At 43.3% G+C, this 24,546-nt stretch overlaps 1 protein-coding gene across 1 annotated transcript in view; it reads right to left on the bottom strand.

The window, feature by feature from the left end:
* Nucleotides 1-678: 678 nt before the first annotated feature.
* The window catches only part of LOC142290588 (uncharacterized), a 46,850-nt gene continuing 22,982 nt past the window's right edge, over nucleotides 679-24,546 (bottom strand). Inside the window, exons 4-5 of the mRNA XM_075334550.1 lie at nucleotides 18,674-18,846; nucleotides 679-1,137 (exon numbers count right to left, since the gene is read on the bottom strand). Of these exons, the coding sequence (XP_075190665.1) occupies nucleotides 862-1,137; nucleotides 18,674-18,846 (449 nt within the window). The 3' untranslated portion in view covers nucleotides 679-861. The remainder of the gene's footprint in view (nucleotides 1,138-18,673; nucleotides 18,847-24,546) is intronic.

Below are 24,546 nucleotides of genomic sequence, written 5' to 3'. Positions count from 1 at the left end.
ATCTTACTAAGAAAAAAAAAAGCCCCCAAGATCCTACTGGGGCTTATTTTCAGGGTAGGTCTTATTTAGGAGAAACAGGGTACCAATCGCAGTTGATGGTGGAATATTTAGGAGCTGACTTGTTATAATGGTGGCTCTTATTACAGGAGCAGCGTCGAATTGAATGAGTTCTTTAGAATGACAGATTATTTTACCCATGTGATAATGGGTCTGAATTCAAAACCTGAATTCAAGGATTGAGGTATTTCCCAATACTTTTCTCCATATAATTTGTAAATCACAGAAAACCCTTTTAAAGGAAACTGATGGTAAGCCATAAAGTACATTTAAGAAGATGCAACACCTGGATCTTCCATGGTTCAACTTTATAAATCACTTATACTCATGGATAACATCCTTAGCCCATCTCCTCTGCTGTGAATTTTCTAATTGATGCTTATTTTTATAGGATGAGATTTTTGCATCATAGGACCCCGGAGCTCAAGTGAGGAAGAAGAAAATGACCTTTAACCTCAGAACTTAAATTCTATAATAAACTGTTCAGCTAAACACTGAAACTTAGGGGTTTTATACAATATCTCGCCCCTGGAGACAGATTACATTTTTTCGATCATTCCGGTTATGATTTATTTGCTCAAATGTCATCCTGGCGTCCAGTTCAAGATAAGATGTTTAAGCTAAAAGGTCAAAACTTTTTATTCATTAAAGGTTTTATTTAACATTTTATTGACTTTTGGGAGCAAAAAAAAAGGAAACGATTATAATGTAAGTGAAGGAAGACTTTTCTAGAAATATTTTCATACAGATTTATACACAATGACTGTACGGCAACATAATGTTCATTTCCTCTGGTGACAGAGGTTAAAGTCTCAATGGCCAGAGTACAGGTGTTTGCTGGAGGTAGTTCTTGTATGCTGGGTCTTCGCCCCATTTTTTCATTGCCTGTCTCTCAAGAATTGGTATACCACTGACATAATTGAGAAGGAACCACACGAATATTGGGGATATAATGCTCAGATACTGGTAACCACTGAGCACTGACGAGGCAGACAGGAACAGGCCGCTCCACTGCAGGATCTCTCCCAGGTAGTTTGGATGGCGGCTGTAGGCCCACAGCCCACTTTGGATAAATTTGCCCTATTGAAATTAAACAGATAAAACACAGATAAAAAAAATGTCTAATTGCTTTAGTTTACCTCATACATGTCCAACAACACAATCACTCCTTGTGTATAATACTTTAAACCAGAGGTTCCCAACCATTCTTACCTGGAGAGCCACATTGTGACGACTGCCTGGAACCACAGTCTCAGAATGGCTGTTACGGACAGGTCAGAGGCAAGCCACCCACTAAGCAGGATCCCGAGAACCCCGAAACCCTTTAACCCCATACAGTTATTTGGAATTATTACAGGGCCCCGGAGATTGCTACCTGTGGAAGACTGAGTCCAAGAAGAGTAGTCAACAGGCAGGGTCAAACCAGGAGATACAGAAAAGGGACAAAATTGGCAGACAAGGGTGTAGTTAGGAAATCAGGCAGAGATCAAAACCGGAGGTGGCAGCAAGGTTCCAAAACTGCAGGCCGGAGAGTGGTCAGCGAGCAGGCAGAGGTCGGCGAGCAGGCAGAGGTCGGCGAGCAGGCAGAGGTCGGCGAGCAGGCAGAGGTCGGCGAGCAGGCAGAGGTCGGCGAGCAGGCAGAGGTCAGCGAGCAGGCAGAGGTCAGCGAGCAGGCAGAGGTCAGCGAGCAGGCAGAGGTCAAAACACAGGGATCAATAATAATGAATCAGAAAAATTAGTTTTAAAAGGCCATTCATATTGAAAAACCATGACAAAATGCACCTTGAAAGTAAATATGCAAATAATTTATTCAAAAGTTCACACAAGGGCACTGTCAAAACATGATATACAAGAGATAAAATTCAACAGTGATTGGATATAGAGAAACAGAGAAATCCCTATCCTGGGACATCTACAACATCCATATAATAGGGTTATCCATGAACTCCAAGAATAACTCCTCACACATGATCACAACATAGTCACACATGTTAATAATCCAAACAGATCACATCAAAGGTCCATATCATATGAGGTAACATGGAGCCATTCCTTACCCATAATAAAGTGCATGTGCTGAGGTAGATGTCCGGTGGGATGGGGGAAGCCCCAACGCGTTTCGCTGCGTTGCCTCCTCGGGGGGCAGTGTATGGCCGTGTACTGAGATCTCCAATATATGCCGTGTCTAATAATTTGGTAATTGCCGCCGTATGTGCCACAATAGTCAGAACAGAGCGGGAACCAGACACAAGCAAGAATACAAAACTATATCTGGCAGCGACTAGTAGACAGCAGGAGGAATTAGAAGGTTGTGGTGTCTTCCCATTGGCTGTAGCCAATGACACACGCCACCTAAAGTCAGCCAGTGGTACTGCAGGTCCCAGGGAAACCCTGATTAGTGGATGAGTGGAGCCTGCGCCCACCAGAGCCACTGACACCGACTCCTTTCCTATCACCAGCACAGTTCACGGCGGGAATACGGAGACGCCTGGTGACTGAAGCAGAAGTCGAAGGGGCGGACTCCTGTGAGGATGTGACACACATTCAGCTCTGACAGAAGATCAGGAGCCAAATCCAGAGCACCTCCCCCACCCCGAGGAGTGACATCCAGATCCTGCTCAACCCCTCCACAGTAGTGACACACAGAGCCCACATTACTGGTATAATAACAACCAAAATATCCCACAGAAATCACACTGAGGCCATATACTTACATCCAGGGGTGCCCACCTTACCCCCATTAAATATTTTTGCAGCCAGCTTCAAGTAACCCTTTTGCAACATCATCCCATCTCCAGGTTACCATACGTAAAGGGAATCTCTCACCAAGTTTTTGCCACCTAATCTGAGAGCAGCATAATATAGAAACAAAGACCCTGATTCCAGCAATGTGTCACTTACGGGCTGCTCAGTGTAGTTTTGATAAATATCACTGTTTAATCAGCAGTAGCTTATCATTAGAGGACTACTTGGTGTGCTGCCAGGTAGTTCAGCATATTCATGAGATCTGTATAACTGCTAGATCTGCAGCACAGAAAACAGTGATTTTAGCAAAATGACAGCAAACAGCTCAGTAAGTGACACATCGCTGAAATCAGGGTCTCTGTCTCTACATTATGCTGCTCTCAGATGGAGGAGCAAATACCTGGTGGAAGATTCCCTTTGATTTATCTCTCCAACCCTTAAAGGGAATCTGTTGCCCAGGTTTTTGCTACCTAATCTGGGAAAAGCATAATGTAGGGGCAGAGATCCTGATTCCAGAGATTGTCACTTACTGGGCTGCTTAATGTCGTTTTCATAAAATCATTATTTTATTGACAGGAGATAAATCACTAGAGAACTAGTAAACCTGCTGCCAGATAGACAAGCATATTCATGATCTCTCTATAACCCCGATCACTAATTGGCAGTTTTGTGTACACCATGCATAGGCAGAAAGCTGTCAATTAGTGGTGTGGGCTTATCTTTTAGATAACTGCTAGATTTGCAGCAGATAAATAGTGTTTTTATTAAAATGACAGCACGCATCCTTGTAAGTGGCACATCGCTGGAATTAGGGTTTCTGCCCTACATTATACTGCTCTCAGAAGAGGTAGCAAAAACCTGGTTGAAAGAAGAAGGGATCCAGCTTCCAAATTGTCCTTAAAAACTTTCAAATCTTTATTCATTTAAAATCCATTAGGAATAATGGACATACATCAAAAATAACTAGGTAAAGGCAAAGAGACCACAGCAAAATCAACGCGTTTCAAACACAGTCTGTGTTCTTGGTCAAGCCCAAGTCACCAAAAACCTGTTGCCTGACTCCCTTTAAGGGCTCGTTCACAATGGTGTATAATATAGAGGAGTGCAATGCAAGAAAACATCACATTTTACTCGTCCCAATGTTATTCAATGAGCAGAGCAGATCTGTGAGTTATTCCTCAGCTCGAATAGGCAGGGTATCTCGGATCACACGCACCCATACAATTTTGGGTGCGAATGAAACATTGGACTGCACTTGGATGTCATTTGAGTGCAGTCCAAAATATGCAGAGACAAAAAAAGGAGAAGATAGATTAATCTCTTCTCACCTGTGGTTGAATTCTCATACGCAAGAGAATCAGAGCACAGTAGAATGAAATTGGGCTCTCGCTCGCAGCAGATTCCGTACGCTTGTGTGACCCCAGCCTAAGCCAGTATATGTGCATCTAGATCTGCTCTTTCACTCACAAGTCACCTTTTCTAAGCATTTTTTTACATATGGTGCTAAAGCAAAAAGTTGACAGTTGGGAGTCACACATCTTGGGCCCACGAGCCAAATGTGGATCCTGAGCCACAGGTTGGGGACCCCTGCTCTAAACAATATTTTGTTAAAGGGAACCTGTCAGGTGAAATATGCACCCAGAGCAGTTCTGGGTGCATATTGCTAATCCCTGCCTACCCGTCCCTGTAAAACAAGAATGCCGCGGAGACACCATCACGTGTTTCTCAACGCAGTGACACTAGAACATGTTCAAAAGGATAAGGCACTTCTACCAAATTTCTAGTTACCAGGGTGCTCAGGTAGGTTTCCAGACCATATACAGTAGTAATATATACAAGGCACTCCTGAATTCAGTAAAATATGATGATTTTTTATTATTTCATACTCAGTTTAGTCAAGTCAGACGTTGCGGCCCAAACATGGCCTTCATCAGTAACTAGCACCTGAGATGAATAGAGATAGATTATAGTTTCACTCTTTTCATTGGCAGTATTTGGAATGCTAGCAGATATGTGACTGGGATCTGCAGCCTGTTATTTCTGCCATGGGCAGTTGTAGTAATGCTATTAGGAGAGTCTCTGTGGTTTGCAGCCTGTCATTAGCAGTAGCCACTGCTGTGTGGAGTGGATACTGCTAATGACAGGCTGCAAACCACAGAGACTCTCCTAATAGCATTACCACAACTGCCCATGGCAGAAATAACAGGCTGCAGATCCCAGTCACATATCTGCTAGCATTCCAAATACTGCCAATGAAAAGAGTGAAACTATAATCTATCTCTATTCATCTCAGGTGCTAGTTACTGATGAAGGCCATGTTTGGGCCGCAACGTCTGACTTGACCAAACGGAGTATGAAATAATACAAAATCATCATATTTTACACTAGAACATGGGCCCCTGGGAAAATATGCAAAACAAGAATGCCGCGGAGACACCATCACATGTTTCTCAATGCTGGCAGGAAACTAGCCAGGTCTTTCACCGGGAAGGAACAACCACGGGAAGGGCAGTCTCCAGTCAAGGAGACCACCTATGCCAAACATGGTATCCATCCACAGAGAGCTGTTTTGGGGTATTTGCCCCTCATCATTGTGGAGTAGGAAACTGGCGGTTTCCTTGAATGGAGACTGCCCTGTATACACTAGCATAGCTAAAGACATCTTTAGAAAAGGTATTTCTAAACATCGTTTCTTATATGCTAATGAGGCCGGGGTCTAGTCGCAAGAGCGTGAATTCCCCTGCATAGTCGGCCCACACAGCATGTTAGCACGTCCCTGTGGGTGTACTATCATGCTAATAAATGTGCAGCTTCACCGCACATACCTCACTCTTCATGGTGGCTGAAGGAGGATGGATGCGCAATGCGCATGATCCGGAGTCCCCTGTACTTCCGATCATGCGCACTAAATTAATGCCGGTGTAAGCTTCCCGGCTTCAGGGAGGTATAGTGTGCATGACCAGAAATCGCGGGTACTACGGATGATGCCCAGTGCACATAAATCGTCCGCCAGCCAACATCAAGACTGAGGTATGTGCGGCGTCGCTGCACATTCATTAGCCTGTTAGTACACCCACAGGGCTGTGTGGAAACATTCTATGTGGACTGACTAGTCGCTGGCCTCATTAGCATATAAGAAACACTCTTTAGAAATACTTTTTCTAAAGTTGTCTTTATCTATGCTAGTGTATACAGGGACAGTTAGGCAGGGATTAGCAATATGTACCCAGAACTGCTCGTGGTCCGGTGTGCATATTGCACCTGACAGGTTCCCTTTAAACTTAAAAATCATATAAAGTGCATAATAATAATAATAATAATAATAATAAAAAAAAGACCATAAACCAGACAAATGACCTATATCAGCTGGGTAAAGTAATTAGAATTTAAGTATTCCTAAAAGACAAGAAACAAGCAGTTGGGAAGTTAATAAACTATATAAATCATAATTAACTAGTCAGACCCTATTGATAAAATAATAGCTACCAACTGCACCTAAATAACAATCCAGGAACACATAAAGTGCATATATTGTGTTATAAAGTACGAGCAGCAAAGGGCAAACTTACATATGGGGAGAGGTATCGGCTCAGCATCCCAGCACCCCTTTTGCTATGCAGATTATATGCAGTGCAGAAAATCAGAAAGAATATATCTTGCAGCATATACTGTGTGCCCAACAGCTTAGCCTAGGTCCTCATTTATACAGCGCACTACACAGTGGTCATCTACACCCCCAAAAAGCAGGCGCCAGGACAAAGCACCTCAGCCAAATGGGGGCGAAGGATCAATTTACAGTTTGATTGACCTCCATTTTGGAAGTGTCCATCTTTTTAGGCGAACACAAAAGCATGGTGTACTACACTACTGCATCCGCCTAAAAAAGAATGGCACAGTTAAAAAGGTAAGACAAACAGATTGTAAATTTATTCTCTCTGCCCCATTATACTGACTGGATTAATTGAGCTAATTGTCCAAATCCAATTTTTGGGCACGTTTACATAGAAAACCTGCTGCTAAGCACCACGTAGCGTACTGTGAAAATTTAAACTGGGCCTTAAAAAGTATTATTTTTATTACATTTCTTTAGTTAGATTAGTTAGACAACATGAAGAAGGTAAGTTTGCAATTGACTTTCTTTTTCACTCTACTTTTATTCTCCTGGGTTGAGAACTTTTATCTTACATGGTTTACAGCTTGTTAGGAAAGAGATCAACCACTAGAGCCTGGCTGAGTATGTGCATTAGGTTAGAGTTCCACTTGCGCATAGCTTCTAATGCAAGAGCATCAGAAGTGATATGCTAATGACCCTCTACTGCGATTGTGTGCCGAGGGTCATGCGACTGTGATGCGATATTGCAATCAAGTCACTGCTGCGGAGAAGAGGGAGGGAGTTCTTTCTCCCCATCTCCTCCACTTCCTGTCTCTTCGTATATCGCACTGCACTTGGATTACATGCAAGTGCAGTGTGATGTTTCCCACGCTCCCATAGACTTGTATAGGGATGCGTGAGCCGAGACTCGCTGCCAAGCACAGCATGCTGCGATTCAATCTGCATGCCGCTATGGCATGAGAAATCAATTGCAGATGGACGCTGTCCCATAGTTTTGCAGCGGTATGAGAGCAATCCGATGTTTTTTCCGATTGCACACGCCCGTGCAAAACGCAAGTGGAACCGTACCCTAAAGCCATGTGCGCACGTTGCGTCCTATACCTTGCAGAAATGAACGCATCCTCTGGCAGAATTTGTCATTGTCAAATTTGGCTTTGATCACAAAAACGCAGGAAATACGCATGCGTTTTTGCCGCGTTTTGACCGCGTTTTACATGCATTTTCTGTGCTTAAAGTCAGATGCGTTTTCAATACAATTACACTACTAAATAAGGTTTAAACATTCAAACACTTGGAAAAAAAACGGAAAAAAAAAGTCATGCTTTAAATCATACACAAAATAGCTAACTTTAATAAAAAGATTATTGTGATTTAATATTTATGTATAAAATAACATTAAATTCATGTTTGACACTTTTTTATAGTGGGGCTGGATGTGAGGGCACATGGAAACGTCATGACCTCACTATAATGCCAAAAACGCATGCTTTGATTGTCAAAAAAGCATGCGTTTTGCATCAAAAAAGCACGTAAAACGCTAGGATGCGTTTTGAACAATATTATTGACTTCAATGATAGCAAAACGCTGCCAAAATGGCAAAAACAATTGACATGCTGCTTCTTTAAATGCAGAGATTTTGACAAATTTTTGGCACCTAAAACGCTGCGTTTTTAAATGCATAGTGCGCACAAGAAAGCCATATTTCCCATAGACTTTGCCTGGAAATCAAAACGCATGCATTTTTGCATTAAAACGCTGCAGTTTATAATGCTGCGGAAACGCATGAAAAAACGCAACGTGCGCACATGGCCTTAGTTACATTCCAAGAAATAAAGTCTGGAACACCATTCTGAGTCTGAACTGGGTGCAAAAACCTAAAAAATCTACACTATATGGAGATAAGGTATGCACACCAGTGACTATGTAAGGGGAATATATGAAAAGCAGAAACTGCTGTGTGAATACTGACATGAAAAATCCAATAGCTATATGTAAGAATGAAAATGTGAAAAATGGAACCTGCATTACTGCCATGAACATATGTATAAAGAGAAATTTAGCTATTGAATTGATCAATGCAACAGAGCCCCAGCACTACGCCAAAGTATTTCTCTACGTTGGGGTCCCTAGCTAGTGTGTGTCCTCTCATGCAGTTAAAAAACTTACCGCGTATGGAAAGCCGAGACCCAGGCTATATATGCGTATAATGTGGACTGGCAATAGGTGTGGGTGGGGAGGGTTCACAAACGAAAGACTACAAATCAATCAAGAAATAGTTACATTCCAGGCTGAGGAGTTAACTCCTAAGATCCCAGTCATCGCTGCAGCCCATTATTTTTTATATAGCATTTAGCTTCTCATCTCCCTCCCACTCAAATCCTGAACTGGAGCAGATGTTATCAGTCCTGCATAATCAATCTGCCGGCCACCAACATCTGCAGTTTCCAGAGCAATTCTCCTGTTCACTGCTCTCACTTTCCCTAGCCAGGTAGTTGTTCAAAGACTCAATTATTTCTAAACTTAAATATAGTGATAATTATCTGATTTGTACAATTATAATTGTACAAATCAAAACACCCTATGAAAATCTGTTATTGTGTCACAATAGCATAAGTTCGCTCAGCAGTAGGAGTACTGCCTTCCCCTGCCTCCAGCAACCGGGAAGTAAGGAGACTGCAGAGCTCTGTGCTACTGAACACACAACTTGAGAATAACCCTTTAGGCTAAGAACGCACTTTGCGTTCTCCTACTTGCAGTTCTAAACGCACGATTTGGGCTTCATTGATTTGACCAAAGTTGCCTTTTTCTGAATTTTAGCGCTGAAAACGCATGCCTATTTACTGCGTTTTAGATGCGTTTACAGCGCTTTTTACATGCTTTTTCACCTGCGTTTTGACAGATGCGTTTTGAACATCAAGACACTACTAAATAAGGTTTAAACAGTCAAACAGAATGAAAAAAAGAGAAAAAAAGGATCAAATCTAAATAAATGGGAAAAATTATGAAAATAGATATATTTCATAAAATTATAGCGGTAATATACATTTTATCGCTAAAATAGCAATAAATGCATATTTTTCTTAAATTTAATTGTCGGATTTTGTGTGTGTGTAAAGGGACATATCAAATCATTATTTTGATGTCCAAAAAGCATGTTTTCTGCACATAAAAAGCAGGTAAAACGCAGGAATTTGAAGGAATCTTGTTTTTTTGCCATTTCTCAGTGACTTCAATGTTAGCAAAACGCACCCAAAATGGCAAAAACAACGGACATGCTGCTTCTTTGAACGCATGGTTTTTGCCACAAAATATGCAAATTAAACGCGCGGTCTGAAAATAACCATTTTCCATTGACTTTGCTGGAAAATCAAAACGCATGAAAAAGGTGCTTCTCAAAACGGACCTAAAAAGCAGCAGAAACGCAGGTGGAAACGCAAAGTGCGTTCTTAGCCTTAAAGAGACTCTGAGACCCCACTCCAATTTACAGTAATTGAATAGAATAAAATATGAGAATTTATAATTATTTTTCGGTTTCGGCTCACTTTACATGCTGTATCCTGATGCACACAGCCAGTCACACAGCGGAAAGGACTTTAATTTTTGTTCAGCATACAGCGTATTTCTAGGTTATGGGCGCACAATAGGGAACTGCTAGTGAGTAAAAATAATTTGAAATGACAGATTTGTAATTAGCGTCTTATAATCTATTCAACTACTTATTTAATTGTACGGGGAGGTGTTACATATGCACGAAAATCATAATATTTTTGATCCATTGTGAACAGTTCAAAGGATTCCCTAATGATGACAACCCTTCTAAAAACCCACATCAGCCATCAATTAATTGTCATAGGCTTTTACTTTAAATCCCCACCAATCAGCTGAATATGCCAGGTGTAGATTCAAAGAGTGATACAGATAGAGCCCCCGTTACATCCTGGATACCTGCACTCTCTTACATAAAGGGGGCCAGGGCTTAAGACACCTTTCTTATGAGTCCTTCTTATAAGTAGAAAGTTAATTGTCAGAAAACCATTGTTTGTCTTAAGAGAGCAGCCATAAGGTTCACCGGGGGTATATGTCCTGGATTCACAGTTCCAGAAAGCCCAACAATCTGCTTTGTTCTAGCCAGGATAATTAGAGATTTTAATTATTAAATTGGACTTCTGGTTGTAATTACCTTTAAAGTAGTTATTTTAATTTGCTGTAAGAGAACAAAGCATTTCAAATCACCTACTAAAATTAATAAAGGATCAGGAGAAAATGTCAACAATGCAGGAGTGGAGGCCGAAACAATAGGCTGAAATTAATTCTGCTTAATATTAACATCAATTATTATTTTATATTAATGTTAATTGTATCACCTAATATTGAGCAGAATTAAGTAGGCTACCACCTCCTATATATAGTATGAAGCCAAACACAGCCCCCTCTATATACAGCATTGCCTTCACATAGCTCCCTACATACAGGATGAGAGATAACATAGGCTCCTATGTACAGTTTGAGCCCCCACATAGCCTCTCTATATACCATATGAGCCAATGCACAGCCCCCTAGATACTGTATGAGCCCCAACATACCTTCTTTATATACAGTATGAGCCTCCCACATAGCCTCTCTATATAGTGTGAGCCTCCACATAGCCCCTCTATATACAATGAGATCCCCCACATAGCCTCCTATATACAGAATAAGCTCTCACAGAACCTCATATATACAGTATAAGCCCCACAGTCTCCTAAATACAGCATGAGCCCTCACATAACCCCTGTATACAGTATGAGCTCCCCATATAGACCCGCTATATACAGTGTGAGCCCCCACATAGCCTTCTATATACAGGATGAGCCCCATATAGCCTCATATATAAAGTATAAGCCCCACATAGCCTCCTAAATACAGCATGAGCCCTCACATAACCCCTATATACAGTATGAGCCCCCACATAGCCCCTCTATATACATTGTATGCATCACATAGACTCCTAAATACATTATAACCCCTACATAGCCTCCAAAATACAGCATTAGCCCCACATATAGCCTCTTATATACTTTTGAAGCTCCACATAGCCCACTGTATACATTATAAGCCCCAGTTAGCCTTCTATATGTAGCATGAGCCCCCATGTAGCCTCCAATATACAATTCTGAGTCCCAACATAGCCTCCTACATACTTTTAGACCCTAAATAGCCTCCTACATACACACATGTAGCCTCCTATATAGTTTGAGCCCTCACATAGCCTCCTTTATACATTACGAGCACCCACAAAGCCTGCTGTTAACAAAATAGAATGTATTAACATTCCCGGGATAGAATGTATAAATAGAATATATTAACGCCTGGGATAGTAACTATCTCTGTTTCTCTCCCCCTCTGTATATATCTCTATGTCTCTCTCTCTATCTTTGTCTGTCTCTTTCCCTGTCTCTCTCTCTCTCTCTTTGTTTGTCTGTCTCTTTCCCTGTGTGTCTCTGACTGTCTCTGTCTCAATCTCTTTCCCTGTCTGTCTGTCTGTCTGTCTATCTCTGTCACTTTCCCTGTCTTTCTCTGTCTGTCTCTTTCCCTCTCTTTCTCTGTCTGTCTCTTTCCCTCTCTTTCCCTGTCTGTTTCCCTGTGTCTGTCTGTCTCTTTGTCTGTCTCTTTACCTGTCTCTCTCTTTCCCGCTCTTGCCCTGTCTGTCTCTTTCCCTGTCTTTCTCTGTCTGTCTCTTTCCCTCTCTTTCTCTGTCTGTCTCTTTCCCTGTCTGTTTCCCTGTGTCTGTCTGTCTCTTTGTCTGTGTCTGTCTCTTTACCTGTCTCTCTCTTTCCCTCTCTTGCCCTGTCTGTCTCTTTCCCTGTCAGTCTGTCTCTTTGTCTGTGTCTGTCTCTTTGTGTCTGTTTCTTACCCTGTCTGTGTCTGTCTCTTTCCATGGCTGCATTGTGACACGCCAACATTCCATATAAGGGCGTGGCTGCGCATTCTTCTGAAGTTCTGGCTGCACTGTGGCTCCCAGCTCCATTCACTTTAATGGAGGCAGGTTTTTTGGTGAATAATTGTAAAGAGCGGGGTTAAAATTTCCCCTCAAAACATAGCCTATGACGCTCTCGGGGTCCTGAAATGTGAGTGTGCAAATTTTGTGGCTGTAGCTGCGACGGTGCAGATGCCAATCCCGGACATACACACACACACACATACATACATACACACACACATACACACATTCAGCTTTATATATTAGAAGATGAGCCCCCACACCACCTCCTACATACATGCATACAAACATCCCATACACATGAAAAAAAAAATACATTCACCTCGCTCCCATTCCACCCAGCGGTCTGCTGTGGCCTTTGGTGCACTGACGCTCTGCATTGCACCCTCCATGATGTGATGGCATTGCATCTGCTGTGCCTTACGCTGTTTGGTGTAAGATGGTGCCAGCAGCCCCTCCTCCACAACTGTGTTCACCACTGTCTTTATCCTGTGTTTGGAAATAGCGGTGAAATTGGGTGGCGTAGGGCTTGCGGCGGCTCACAGTCCACTGTTTTCAGCCCTTCGGCTGTGAGCCACACTTTTCCCAGCCCTGATCTAATGCCATTTTTACCATTGTATATAGTTTTGTTAGCGCATCATGGTGCTGTACATGTGAAAATGGTTTACATACAAAATACAAATCTAAAATTACAAAGAACAAAATAACACTGACAAACTGGTGAAGCCGTGAAGAGGACCCTGCATCCACGAGCTTACAGTAAGCCAAAGCAACACTAATATACACATCATTATCCCCTAATTCATAATAATTGATACTTAAAATGCCTCCTATCCTTATAATGAATACTGTGCCTTGAAGAAGTATTCATACCCTGTGAAATTCTCCACATCTTTTCGTGCTATACTCACAAACTTAAAAATATTTTATTGGGATTTTATGTGATATAGTATCATTATTATAGTAGCCAGTGGCATGGAAAATGGAACAAAAAACAAAAGGTGTTTTTATTTTAGTTTAGTGTATTTGTAACGTATAATGGAAATTATACGTTTTCTTATTATTTTAAAAATATAAATCTGAAATTATAACGTGCATTTGTATTCAGCCCCCCCCCCGAGTCAATAACTTCTAGGACCCCTTTTTATTGTAATTCCTGCTGCAAGTCTTTTGGGGGATGTCTATCAGCTTTGCACATCTGAAGGCTGAAATATTTCCCATTCTTTTTTACAAAATAGCTCCTACTCAATCTTCAAGTCTTGCCACAGATTCTCAATCGTATTTAGGTCTGTACTGTGACTGCATCATTCACACACATGAATATTCTGTGATCTAAACCATCCATTGTCTCTCTGGCAGTATATTTAGGGTCGTTGTCTCTAACAGGTTTTCCTCCAGGGTTGCTCTGTATTTAGCTCCATCCATCTTCCCATCAACTCTGACCAACTTCCCTGTCCCTACAGAAGAAAAGCCTCCCCACATCATGATGTTGCCACTACCATGTTTGACAGTGGGGCTGGTGTTTTCAGGGTGATGTACAGTGTTAGTTTTCTGCCACACATAGCATTTTGCATTTGGCCCAAAAAATTCTACTTTGGTCTTATCTGTCCAGAGCATTATCTTCCACATGCTAGCTGTGTCACCTAAATAGCTTTTTGCAAATTGCAAACAGGACTTCTTATGGCTTGCTTTCAAAAATGGAGTTATTTTTGTCACTCTACCATAAGGGCTAAATGTACAGAGCATACAAATATTAGTTATCCCCTCCTCCCGGTGATGATGCTGGCACACTCACCCTCCTAGCCACTTAGTGGTGGCTTCTGCGTCCCTGGTGCCAGCTACTAGGGCCTGTGCATGCAACACTGGGCTCATGGGAAAACGCTTAGGGCATGTGCATCTATGGCTGAGAGACACCAGGTATTTAAGGCACCTTCCCCTTATGGGAGGTGCCTGGAGAACATGATCTATCCTTAGAGAGCGTTGCTAGGTATCAGGTTCTTTCCTGTGTGCTGTATTTTATGCTGTGTGCTCTAATACGAGTCTGTGTCATAGAACCTGCTGCACCTAGATGTACCAGCCAGATCTGCTGCACTTGCTGCTCCTTCTGTGCCTGATGCACCAGCCGTACCTGCTGCTCCAGTCAGTACCTGCTGTCCCAGCTACACATGCTCTATCAGCCGAATCCTCCATACCTGCTGTCCAGTCTGCATCAGCCATCATGGCTGTACCTATCCTCATCAGTGACTGTCTGTGTCCATACCCCCACCATTGAGACCAGCTGTCGCAGTACCGTGTCTCCTTGAGAAGCACCTGGTGGCTACCAGCAGCCAAGCCCATCCTCACCATCAAAGGCTCTGGTCAAAACCTGAAAAGAGCTTAGTCACACCCCTCAGGTCAACTGGTTCCACTCCTGCTTGTAAATGAAATTCTACAATTATTTTGCTGTTTTATTTTATGCCATTCATTATGCAGTAAACTTATAAGTTTTATTTTATATTGTATTTTAGTGGTTAAAAATAATTTGAACTTTGGAAAGTAACAAATTTGTTTTTTATCACTATTTTCTTAGACACATTTTTTTTCTTCTGCTGATTAACCTGTTTGCTTGCTTTTTGTGCACCGAGCTGTACTTACTAGTGATACTATTTTGGGGCACATAGGATGTTTTGATTGCTTTTTATTGCATTTTTGTGAAAGTGCAGCGACTGAAAAACAACAATTCTTTTATTTTTTTTTTCTCTTTTCAGCATTTAAAGCATGTGTTAATTAATTTTAGATTTTCACAAATCAAACTTTTATGGGCACAACAATACCAAGTATTTTTAGTTTTTATTTTTGTCATTATTTTTCTTCGAAAAAGACGGATGGTTTAAATTTTCTATATTTTTTATATATTTTACAAAATGGTGTATGAATTCTTACCTTATATTTTAGCCACCCTAGGAGCTAAAGTGTTTGATCACTTGTATAGTACAGTCACCGATCTATACAGTCCAACGTTAAGAGCAGTGAAAGGGGCTGGCTTAAATGGCATCCAATTGGCTCTACACTATCTCCTCATGGGCGGGACGGCTCAGAAATATTCGCAATTACTTCATGTAAATTATGTTGCAAGTCTTATTTAAATCGGATCTGTCACTAGGTCAAAGGTGAACATTTTTTGTTTTCCTATTTTACCCCTGCTGTTCTTTTTTTCTTTTAAATCCGCCATGGTCTTTACCATGGGAGAATTGTCTTCTGGCTGCTGTGCATAATTACTCTGTAAGCAACATCTTTTTGGTATAGACCATAAAAAGTAGTATGGAATAAAATACCTGCCACCCGGTATGTATTTTAGCTGATACACCCGCATAATACACAGATCGCACCAGTACAGCTTATATGTCTGGAAGATGTTAAACTAAACCTGCCAAGAGTATTTGAGGGTCATCAAACTATTTACACATCTGGGCAGGGTAGTAAAGGAATAGTGCAATAATACCTTAATACCCGGAAATAGATGCTCCATCGCTGAGAAAATAAATTTTGAAACTTTATGTACCGTAAAATAAACCTGGACACAAGGGCACCGGGGGGGGGGGGGGGGAATGCTGCTTCTTGGCTACTGCACTGATCCTCCATATTAATTAATGCCGAGCGCCGCCCCATGGGTTTGATTCACATTAGTATCCAACATTGCAAATAACAATGACATAGTGGAACTAAAGGGATGTCAATCAAACCTATAGGGGGACACTAGGCAGGGAATAATGCAGAGCATCAATGCACCAGTGCCGTAAGGGTTTGTCCTGCACTTGTTGCACTTTCAGCTGCATTTATACATGTTTTTGCTATTTTTATTTTTCAAAAATGGAATATCCCAATGGGATATGACTGACCTTGTCTTTCACGACTCTACTCAGCAATGTAATTAGTCTGGTGATGTCATGGTCGTCTCTCTGTAAGTAAAGGTCCAGTCACACTAAGCAACTTACCAGCGATCCCAACAACGATAGGGATCGCTGGTAAGTTGCTAGGAGGTTGCTGGTGAGCTGTCACACTGCAACGCTCCAGCGATCCCACCAGCAACCTGACCTGGCAGGGATCGCTGGAGCGTGGCTACACGAGTTGCTGGTGAGCTCACCAGCAACCAGTGACAAGCCCCCAGCGCTGCGTGGAAGATGCTGCGCTTGGTAACTAAGGTAAATATCGGGAAACCAACCCGATATTTACCTTGGTTACCAGCTCACGCAGCTACACGTGCAGAGAGCAGGGAGCAGCGCACACTGAGCGCTGGCTCCCTGCTCTCCTAGTACAGCACACATGGGGTTAATTACCCGATGTGTGCTGCAGCTAAATGTGCACAGAGCAGGGAGCAGCGCACACTGAGCGCTGGCTCCCTTCTCTCCTAGCTACAGCACACATCGGGTTAATTAACCCGATGTGTCCTGCAGCTACATGTGCACAGAGCAGGAGCCGGCACTGACAGTGAGAGCGGGGGAGGCTGGTATCAAAGGTAAATATCGGGTAACCAAGGACAGGGCTTCTTGGTTACCCGATGTTTACATTGGATACCAGCCTCTGCAGAAGCCGGCTCCTACTGCCTGCACATTTAGTTGTTGCTGTCTCGCTGTCACACACAGCGATCTGTGCTTCACAGCAGGACAGCAACAACTAAAAAATGGCCCAGGACATTTAGCAACAACCAACGACCTCACAGCAGGGGCCAGGTTGTTGCTGGATGTCACACACAGCAACATCGCTAGCAACGTCACAAAAGTTGTTCGTTAGCAGCGATGTTGCTAGCGATGTTGCTTAGTGTGACAGGGCCTTAAGAGACTAGTGACAGGTTCTGGGTCAGAGTCTCTTTGCCTATGAGACTGTAGATTAAACGTATTCCCTTTCCTTTGGGTAGGAGAGGATTAATGTCAGAATTCCATGCCAGCAAGCATTCTCATTACATTCTTAGGTGTTTCTGATTTGAACCACTCCCAGTCCCCATATATCCCCTCTAGCCTCAGTAAAGGGTGCTGGTTATTCTCATTCATTTGGATGTTTAGCCTGGAGGTGGAAGGAGCTGGTGGAGCCCTCTTTGCAAGTTGCTGTGTAGGCTGCAGTCCTGGTGCTGACTGCAGCTGTTTGTTGTTGTATTTCCTGTGTTTGTGTTTCCTTCCACCTTTGTTTTATTAGTGCAGCGGTTCGGCTAGGATCCGTTCCTTGCCAGCTCACTAGCCAGGACTATAGGGTCTGCCAGGGTCTCAGGTATCCTGTTCGGCGACAGGTACGGAACCTGTATAGGGACTCGCTTAGGAGTGTAGGGTACTGCTGCAAGTGAGTGAAAGAGGTGTCCCATCTTCCCCCTCACTAACGCTAGTGCCCACCCGTTGTTAAAGTGTTCCCGGTGGATCCCTTGTTTGTTGAGTGTCGTGTCGTACGCCATACTTTCCGTTCTGGCTTGACTGATCGAGCCATCCGGAGGAAGTCAGAGGCCAGCTGGAGCTCTCGCTTCCTACGGATGTCCGATTTGACCAAAGAAAGGGAGAGTGAAGCCAGCAAGGACTGACTGCAGAGACCACATGAAATTATATGTCAAGCGATCCCCAGGAGAGGCAGTTTCAAGTATAGCTGTTATTATTTTACAGAGGAAAACATAGGGATTGAGAAGGGGTTGTCCAAGTAATGTACAACCCCTTTAAAAGGTAGATAGGATATACTGTATTTCAGCAGTTTATTCTTACCAGAAATGGGAATCTTTATATCACAGAGTAGCGGATCCTCTCCCATATTTGGCTATGTTCGCAAACAGTATTTTTGTAGCATTTTTTTTGCAGATTCTTTTTTGCAGAAAAGAAGCTGGGTTTTACAGTACCAACAAAAGCTATAGGATTTCAGAACTCTCATACACACGCTTGTTTTTGTCTTGCTTTCTTTTTGGCTGCAAAAAAAAAATGCTTCAAAAACGCTGCTGGCGAACAAAGCTTCCTTTTCTCTCTTTGCTACTTGTTTGGCAAATTGTAAGAAGTTAGGAATAGCAATGCCAAACCCCATTCCAGCAGGAGAGGGCAGGATCTCACTGGCTTGGACCCATAACAATTAAACTTCAGAAAGTTCATAAATAATTCATGGTGGTTGTTGTTTTTTACATGGCTTCTAATTACTCATCTACGGTGACATAAATCATTTTTACTGTTTGTCATAACTAGAAGGAGACTATGTGGATTAAACACAGTTGTGCGATAACATTCACAGATCACTCAGTGGTGAATACGTGGGACCCGGAATTCAGGGCAACACTCACAGCATTATCAGGATCGGCTTTAAAACTCCACTTCTGCTGATCTGAAGCCGCTTGTATGAGAAATCCCACTGTCCAGAAGCTCCAGCCCAGGTAGTCAGTCGGCCCCAGAGGCTTGTTTCTTGTCTCAAGGTTTAACATTAACGATGGAAGTAATGTTACAAATATCCATATACCTGGGGAAGAATAAGAAGACATAGCTGATGCTGGATAAATAGCACTCTATATAAAACTCCGTATGTCATTCTGATGTCCCTAATAAGTGAAATAGATTCTCAGGTCACAATTACCCCCCTCCACCAGTGGGATAAACATAGCTCCCATAACACAAAGTTAAAGAAGGTATCATATCCAAAACTACTGCCCATATAATAGTGGATAATGAAATTTAGATCCTATAGCGTTGAAGTGATCTTCCACCCAACATACATCTGTCAACCGTCACCCTACCTGGTACCCTCCATTTTCCAGTTGTTGCCTCATCTGCTTAGATCAGTGTTCTGCTCCCCCTACTCCCAAGATAGCTGCTGCAGTGATGTGGAGAGTGCAGGGGTGCGGGGAGTGCAGGGGTGCGGGGAGTGAAGGGGTGCGGGGAATGCAAGGGTGCGGGGAGTGCAGTGGCGCGGGGAGTGCAGGGATGCAGGAGGGAGTGCAGGGGTGCGGGGAGTGCAGTGGTGCGGGGAGTGCAGGGGTGCGGGGAGTGCAGGGGTGCGGGGAGTGCAGGGGTGCGGGGAGTGCAGTGGTGCGGGGAGTGCAGTGGTGCGGGGAGTGCAGTGGTGCGGGGAGTACAGTGGTGCGGGGAGTGCAGTGGTGCGGGGAGTGTAGTGGTGCCTTTCTTATTCCACAGCACAAAATGTAGAGTACAAGGAAGGTGGGTACCAAATTTATCATCCCACGAGCACCATATTCATAGACAGTTTTTTGCTATTTATAGCCGAACCATATATTTATCTATTTATTTATATATTTAACTCTTTTCACTTCAATAGGGGCTGCGCTGCAGTATCCAGGAACGGCCATAACATAGTGACTGGAGATGTACTGTTCAAGCTATGTTTAATGATTACACGTACTCTGAGTTTACAACTGCAGATTGGTGGGGCTGCCATGTCCTCACCGATCTGATGTTGATGATGTATCTCATGGTTAATTCATCAACATAATAAGCCTGGACATCCCCTATAAGTGAATACCCACTCCAGAGCACCATTTTTGTATATTTATAATATTTAGGCCTTTCACAGTTCCACAGAAAGACTGCTCTAGGCACTTTGTCTAGTTGATCCCAGAGGGGAGAAGGGGATCCCTGGACTTCACCCTTTATCCCCTGTAAAAAGATCTACACAGTGGCCCCGGGGTTGGGTCCACATAGTGGCTACTAGCCGGTGGAATGGGTTGACAAAGGATGGTCAGGAAGCCAAATCAATACCAGGAGGTCATTAACACGAACATAATTGTTAGGCAGAAGAATAGTTAAAACCAGAGATCTAGCACTCGAGAACAAAACATTGCAGATAGGGTTGACAGACTTGCTTAGAGGGGTTGGTTGGGACTCCGCAGTCTTACCACACATCGGCACCAATGATTAAGTTAGAGGTACTTAGAAGATACTTAAAAATTAATTCAGGGAATTAGGTTGAAAGCTTACGGCAAATGCCTCGCAGGTAGTATTTTCTGACACGCCACATGACACGCTCGAAAGGCATCAGGAGATTAGGGAAGTGATTATGTGGGTCAGGAATTGGTGTTGGAAGGAGGGTTTGGGGTTTCTGGAGAACTGGGACGATTTCTCTGTTGGCTACAGGCTCTATGCTAGGGATGGGCTGCACCTCAATGAGGAGGGTGGAGGTGTGATGGGGTAAAGAATGGTAACAAGGTTGGAGGCGATATTGGAGGGTGAACAATTACTGTACAGAAGGAGAAGAAACTATATATAGTGACCTGGGCATAAGTAATAACAGTGGGGGTGGAATGGGGAGAGGGGTTAAAACAATCTATAGACTAAAAGGGGCAACAGAGGTACAGAGATATACATGAAGTGTATGTACACTAATGCCAGAGGCCTCACCGGCAAGATGGAGGAATTAGAGCTAACATTGTTCAAAGAACATGATCATATCGTGGGGATAATGGAGAAACATCTGGACAAGAGCTGTGACTGCGCTGTAATTTATGGGGCTACCGTCTGTTCAGGAATGATTGTACAAATAATAAAGAAGTTTGTTAATTTGTAATCTTTATTGATAAAGAGGTGAAGGAAATCCAACATTTTTGTTTGTACATTTTAGAAATTGAAGTTACATGGAAGGATTAATTCTGAATAATCATCAAGCCACACAGGGTTTGGAAAATGAACGCATTCATTAGTCTATACAATACAGAGCAGTTTCTACATATTTGCTTCAAGTATTCTTATTGACTAGTTTTTTTTAATGTTGCCTGGTAATATTATGCTGAAAGGAGCAAATGGGTTCCATCTTAACTTTATCAACTATAGCAAAATATCAACTGCAGGATAGGATAGGAACAAGATAAAATATGTAACAAGAAAGAAGGAAGAAGGAAAGAAGGAAAGAAGGAAAAAAGGAAAGAAAGAAGGAAAGAAAGAAGGAAAGAAAGAAAGAAAGAAAGAAAGAGGGAAAGAGGGAAAGAAAGAAAGAAAGAAGGAAAAAAGGAAAGAAGGAAGGAAAAAAGGAAAGAAGGAAGGAAAAAAGGAAGGAAGGAAAGAAGGAAGGAAAGAAGGAAAGAAAGAAAGAAAGAAAGAAGGAAAGAAGGAAAGAAGGAAGGAAAGAAGGAAGGAAAGAAGGAAGGAAAGAAGGAAGGAAAAAAGGAAGGAAAAAAGGAAGGAAAAAAGGAAGGAAAAAAGGAAGGAAAAAAGGAAGGAAAAAAGGAAGGAAAAAAGGAAGGAAAAAAGGAAGGAAAAAAGGAAGGAAAAAAGGAAGGAAAAAAGGAAGGAAGGAAAGAAGGAAGGAAAGAAGGAAGGAAAGAAGGAAAGAAAGAAAGAACGAAAGAAAGAACGAAAGAAAGAAGGAAAGAAGGAAGGAAAGAAGGAAGGAAAGAAGGAAAGAAAGAAGGAAAGAAAGAAGGAAAGAAAGAAGGAAAGAAAGAAGGAAAGAAAGAAGGAAAGAAGGAAGGAAAGAAGGAAAAAAAGAGGGGGAGGTGGGAGATGGTTGGGAAGGAGGGGTGAGGGCTATCAAGAGGGAACATACTGTATATGGAGCTGATACATTCACTGGCTAGTGTAATATGTTATGACCTAAAATCGGTATGGAAATCAGGAGACTCCCTAAACATTATCCAAGGCTGCCAAATCCGTACAAATGTTGAAGAGAAGTTTGTTTATATGTAAAATGTTCACTAAAACCCATCCAGTGGGACTACGTATGTGCAAGGCCAGTGAAAATAGTAAGTCCTTGTGGATGGAGATAAAGGATGGAGAAAGAATAATAAAATACTGATAGGGGTTTATTATAATTCAGCATCACAAGTTCTAGAATATAAAGCAGAACTGCTGCTTTCTCACCCCTCATAGCTCGCCATAAAGGCACAACGCCGTCCAACGACAGGAGCAGAGGAAGTGAGTGCAGACATGGAGGGTGGTATTTATCAATATAAAATCCCACTTATATATGGTATAGCATATATATACTATATACAGAGCCTTTAAAAATTAATGATACCCTGTGAATTTTCCCACACCTTTTTACATTACAACCACAAACTTTAATGTATTTTATTAGGATTTTATAGGATATACCAACACAAAGTGGTATTTGTGAAGTGTAAAAGAAATGAACGATACATGGCTTTCTAAATGTTTTAAAAAAAGAGAATTTTGTTTACTTACCGTAAATTCTTTTTCTTATAGTTCAGTATTGGGAGACCCAGACAATGGGTGTATAGCTTCTGCCTCCGGAGGACACACAAAGTACTACACTCAAAAGTGTAGCTCCTCCCTCTGAGCTTAGACACCCCCTGGTAGCCAGTCCTAGCCAGTTTAGTGCAAAAGCTGAAGGAGAATAGCCACCCACAAGTAAAAACAGAGCAAGAACCGGAACAACCGGAGACTCTGTCCACGACAACAGCCGGTGATAACACGCGGAACAAGAAATTGCCAACAGGCAACAGGGAGTGTGCTGGGTCTCCCAATACGGAACTATAAGAAAAAGAATTTACGGTAAGTAAACAAAATTCTCTTTTTCTTTATCGTTCCTATGGGAGACCCAGACAATGGGACGTCTCAAAGCAGTCCATGGGTGGGAATAAACAGAAAAAACTAGGAAGTAGGTGGAGCCTAACTTCACAATTGGGCGACAGCCGCCTGAAGGATGCGTCTGCCCAAGCTCGCATCTGCCGAAGCATGAGCATGCACTTGGTAGTGCTTTGAAAAGGTATGCAGGCTAGTCCAAGTGGCAGCCTGACAGACTTGCTGAGCCGTAGCCTGGTGCCTGAAAGCCCAAGAGGCACCGACAGCTCTGGTCGAGTGTGCCTTGATCCCCGGCGGGGGAGGCACCTGAGAACACTGGTAGGCATCCAAAATGGTCGACCTAATCCAACGGGCTAAGGTCGGCTTAGAAGCAGAGAGGCCCTTACGCCGACCTGTGGTTAGCACAAAAAGAGAGGTGCACCGCCTAAGAGCAGCGGTGCGAGACACATAGATCCGGAGAGCATGCACCAGATCCAGAGCATGCAACGCTTTTTCAAAGCGGTGAACAGGAGCCGGACAAAAGGAAGGTAGGGTAATGTCCTGGTTAAGGTGGAAAGGAGAGACCACCTTAGGAAGAAAGTCTGGAGTCGGACGGAGAACCACCTTGTATTGATGAAAAACAAAAAAAGGGGACTCCGAAGAGAGCGCAGCCAAATCAGAGACTCTCCTGAGGGAAGTTATGGCCACTAGAAAGACCACTTTCTGTGAAAGACGAAACAAAGAAACCTCCCTAAGAGGCTCAAAGGGGGGTTTCTGCAAAACCGTGAGAACCAAATTGAGGTCCCAGGGATCCAAGGGCCGCCGGTAAGGCGGAATGATGTGAGACGCGCCCTGCAAGAAGGTGCGGACCTGAGCCAGCCGGGCGATACGCCGCTGGAACAGCACTGACAGAGCCGAGACTTGTCCCTTGAGAGAGTTGAGGGACAGTCCCAGCTGCAGACCGGACTGTAGAAAGGACAGAAGGGTCGGCAAGGAAAAAGGCCAAGGAGGATGGCCGGAAGAGCGACACTAGGACAGGAAAATTTTCCAAGTCCTGTGATAGATCTTGGCAGAGGAAGACTTCCGGGCCCGAGTCATAGTGGAGATGACCTCAGGGGGGATACCAGAAGCCGTCAAGATCCAGGACTCAAGAGCCACGCCGTCAATCTGAGAGCCGCAGAATTCTGGCGGAAAAACGGACCTTGTGAGAGAAGGTCTGGACGGTCCGGAAGATGCCACGGCACCTCTACGGACAGATGGAGCAGGTCTGGGTACCAAGCTCGCCTGGGCCAGTCCGGAGCAATGAGGATGACTCGACGGCCCTCCATTCTGACCTTGCGCAGAACTCTGGGCAAGAGAGCTAGAGGGGGAAACAGGTAGGACAGACGAAACTGGGACCAGTCTTGAACCAGAGCGTCCGCGGCGAATGCCTGAGGATCGTGGGAGCGAGCCACGTAAACAGGAACCTTGTTGTCACGGGATGCCATTAGGTCCACGTCCGGAGTGCCCCACCTGCGGCAGAGGGACTGAAACACTGCCGGATGCAGGGACCACTCGCCACTGTCCACGGTTTGACGGCTGAGATAATCTGCCTCCCAGTTTTCCACGCCTGGAATGTGGACTGCGGATATGGTGGACTTGGAGTCCTCTGCCCATTGTACCTCCAACATTGCCAGGCGGCTGCGTGTCC

This window comes from Anomaloglossus baeobatrachus, chromosome 2 (genome assembly GCF_048569485.1).
Source record: "Anomaloglossus baeobatrachus isolate aAnoBae1 chromosome 2, aAnoBae1.hap1, whole genome shotgun sequence".
Lineage (NCBI taxonomy): Eukaryota > Metazoa > Chordata > Amphibia > Anura > Aromobatidae > Anomaloglossus > Anomaloglossus baeobatrachus.
This window is presented reverse-complemented; position numbering and strand designations above follow the sequence as displayed.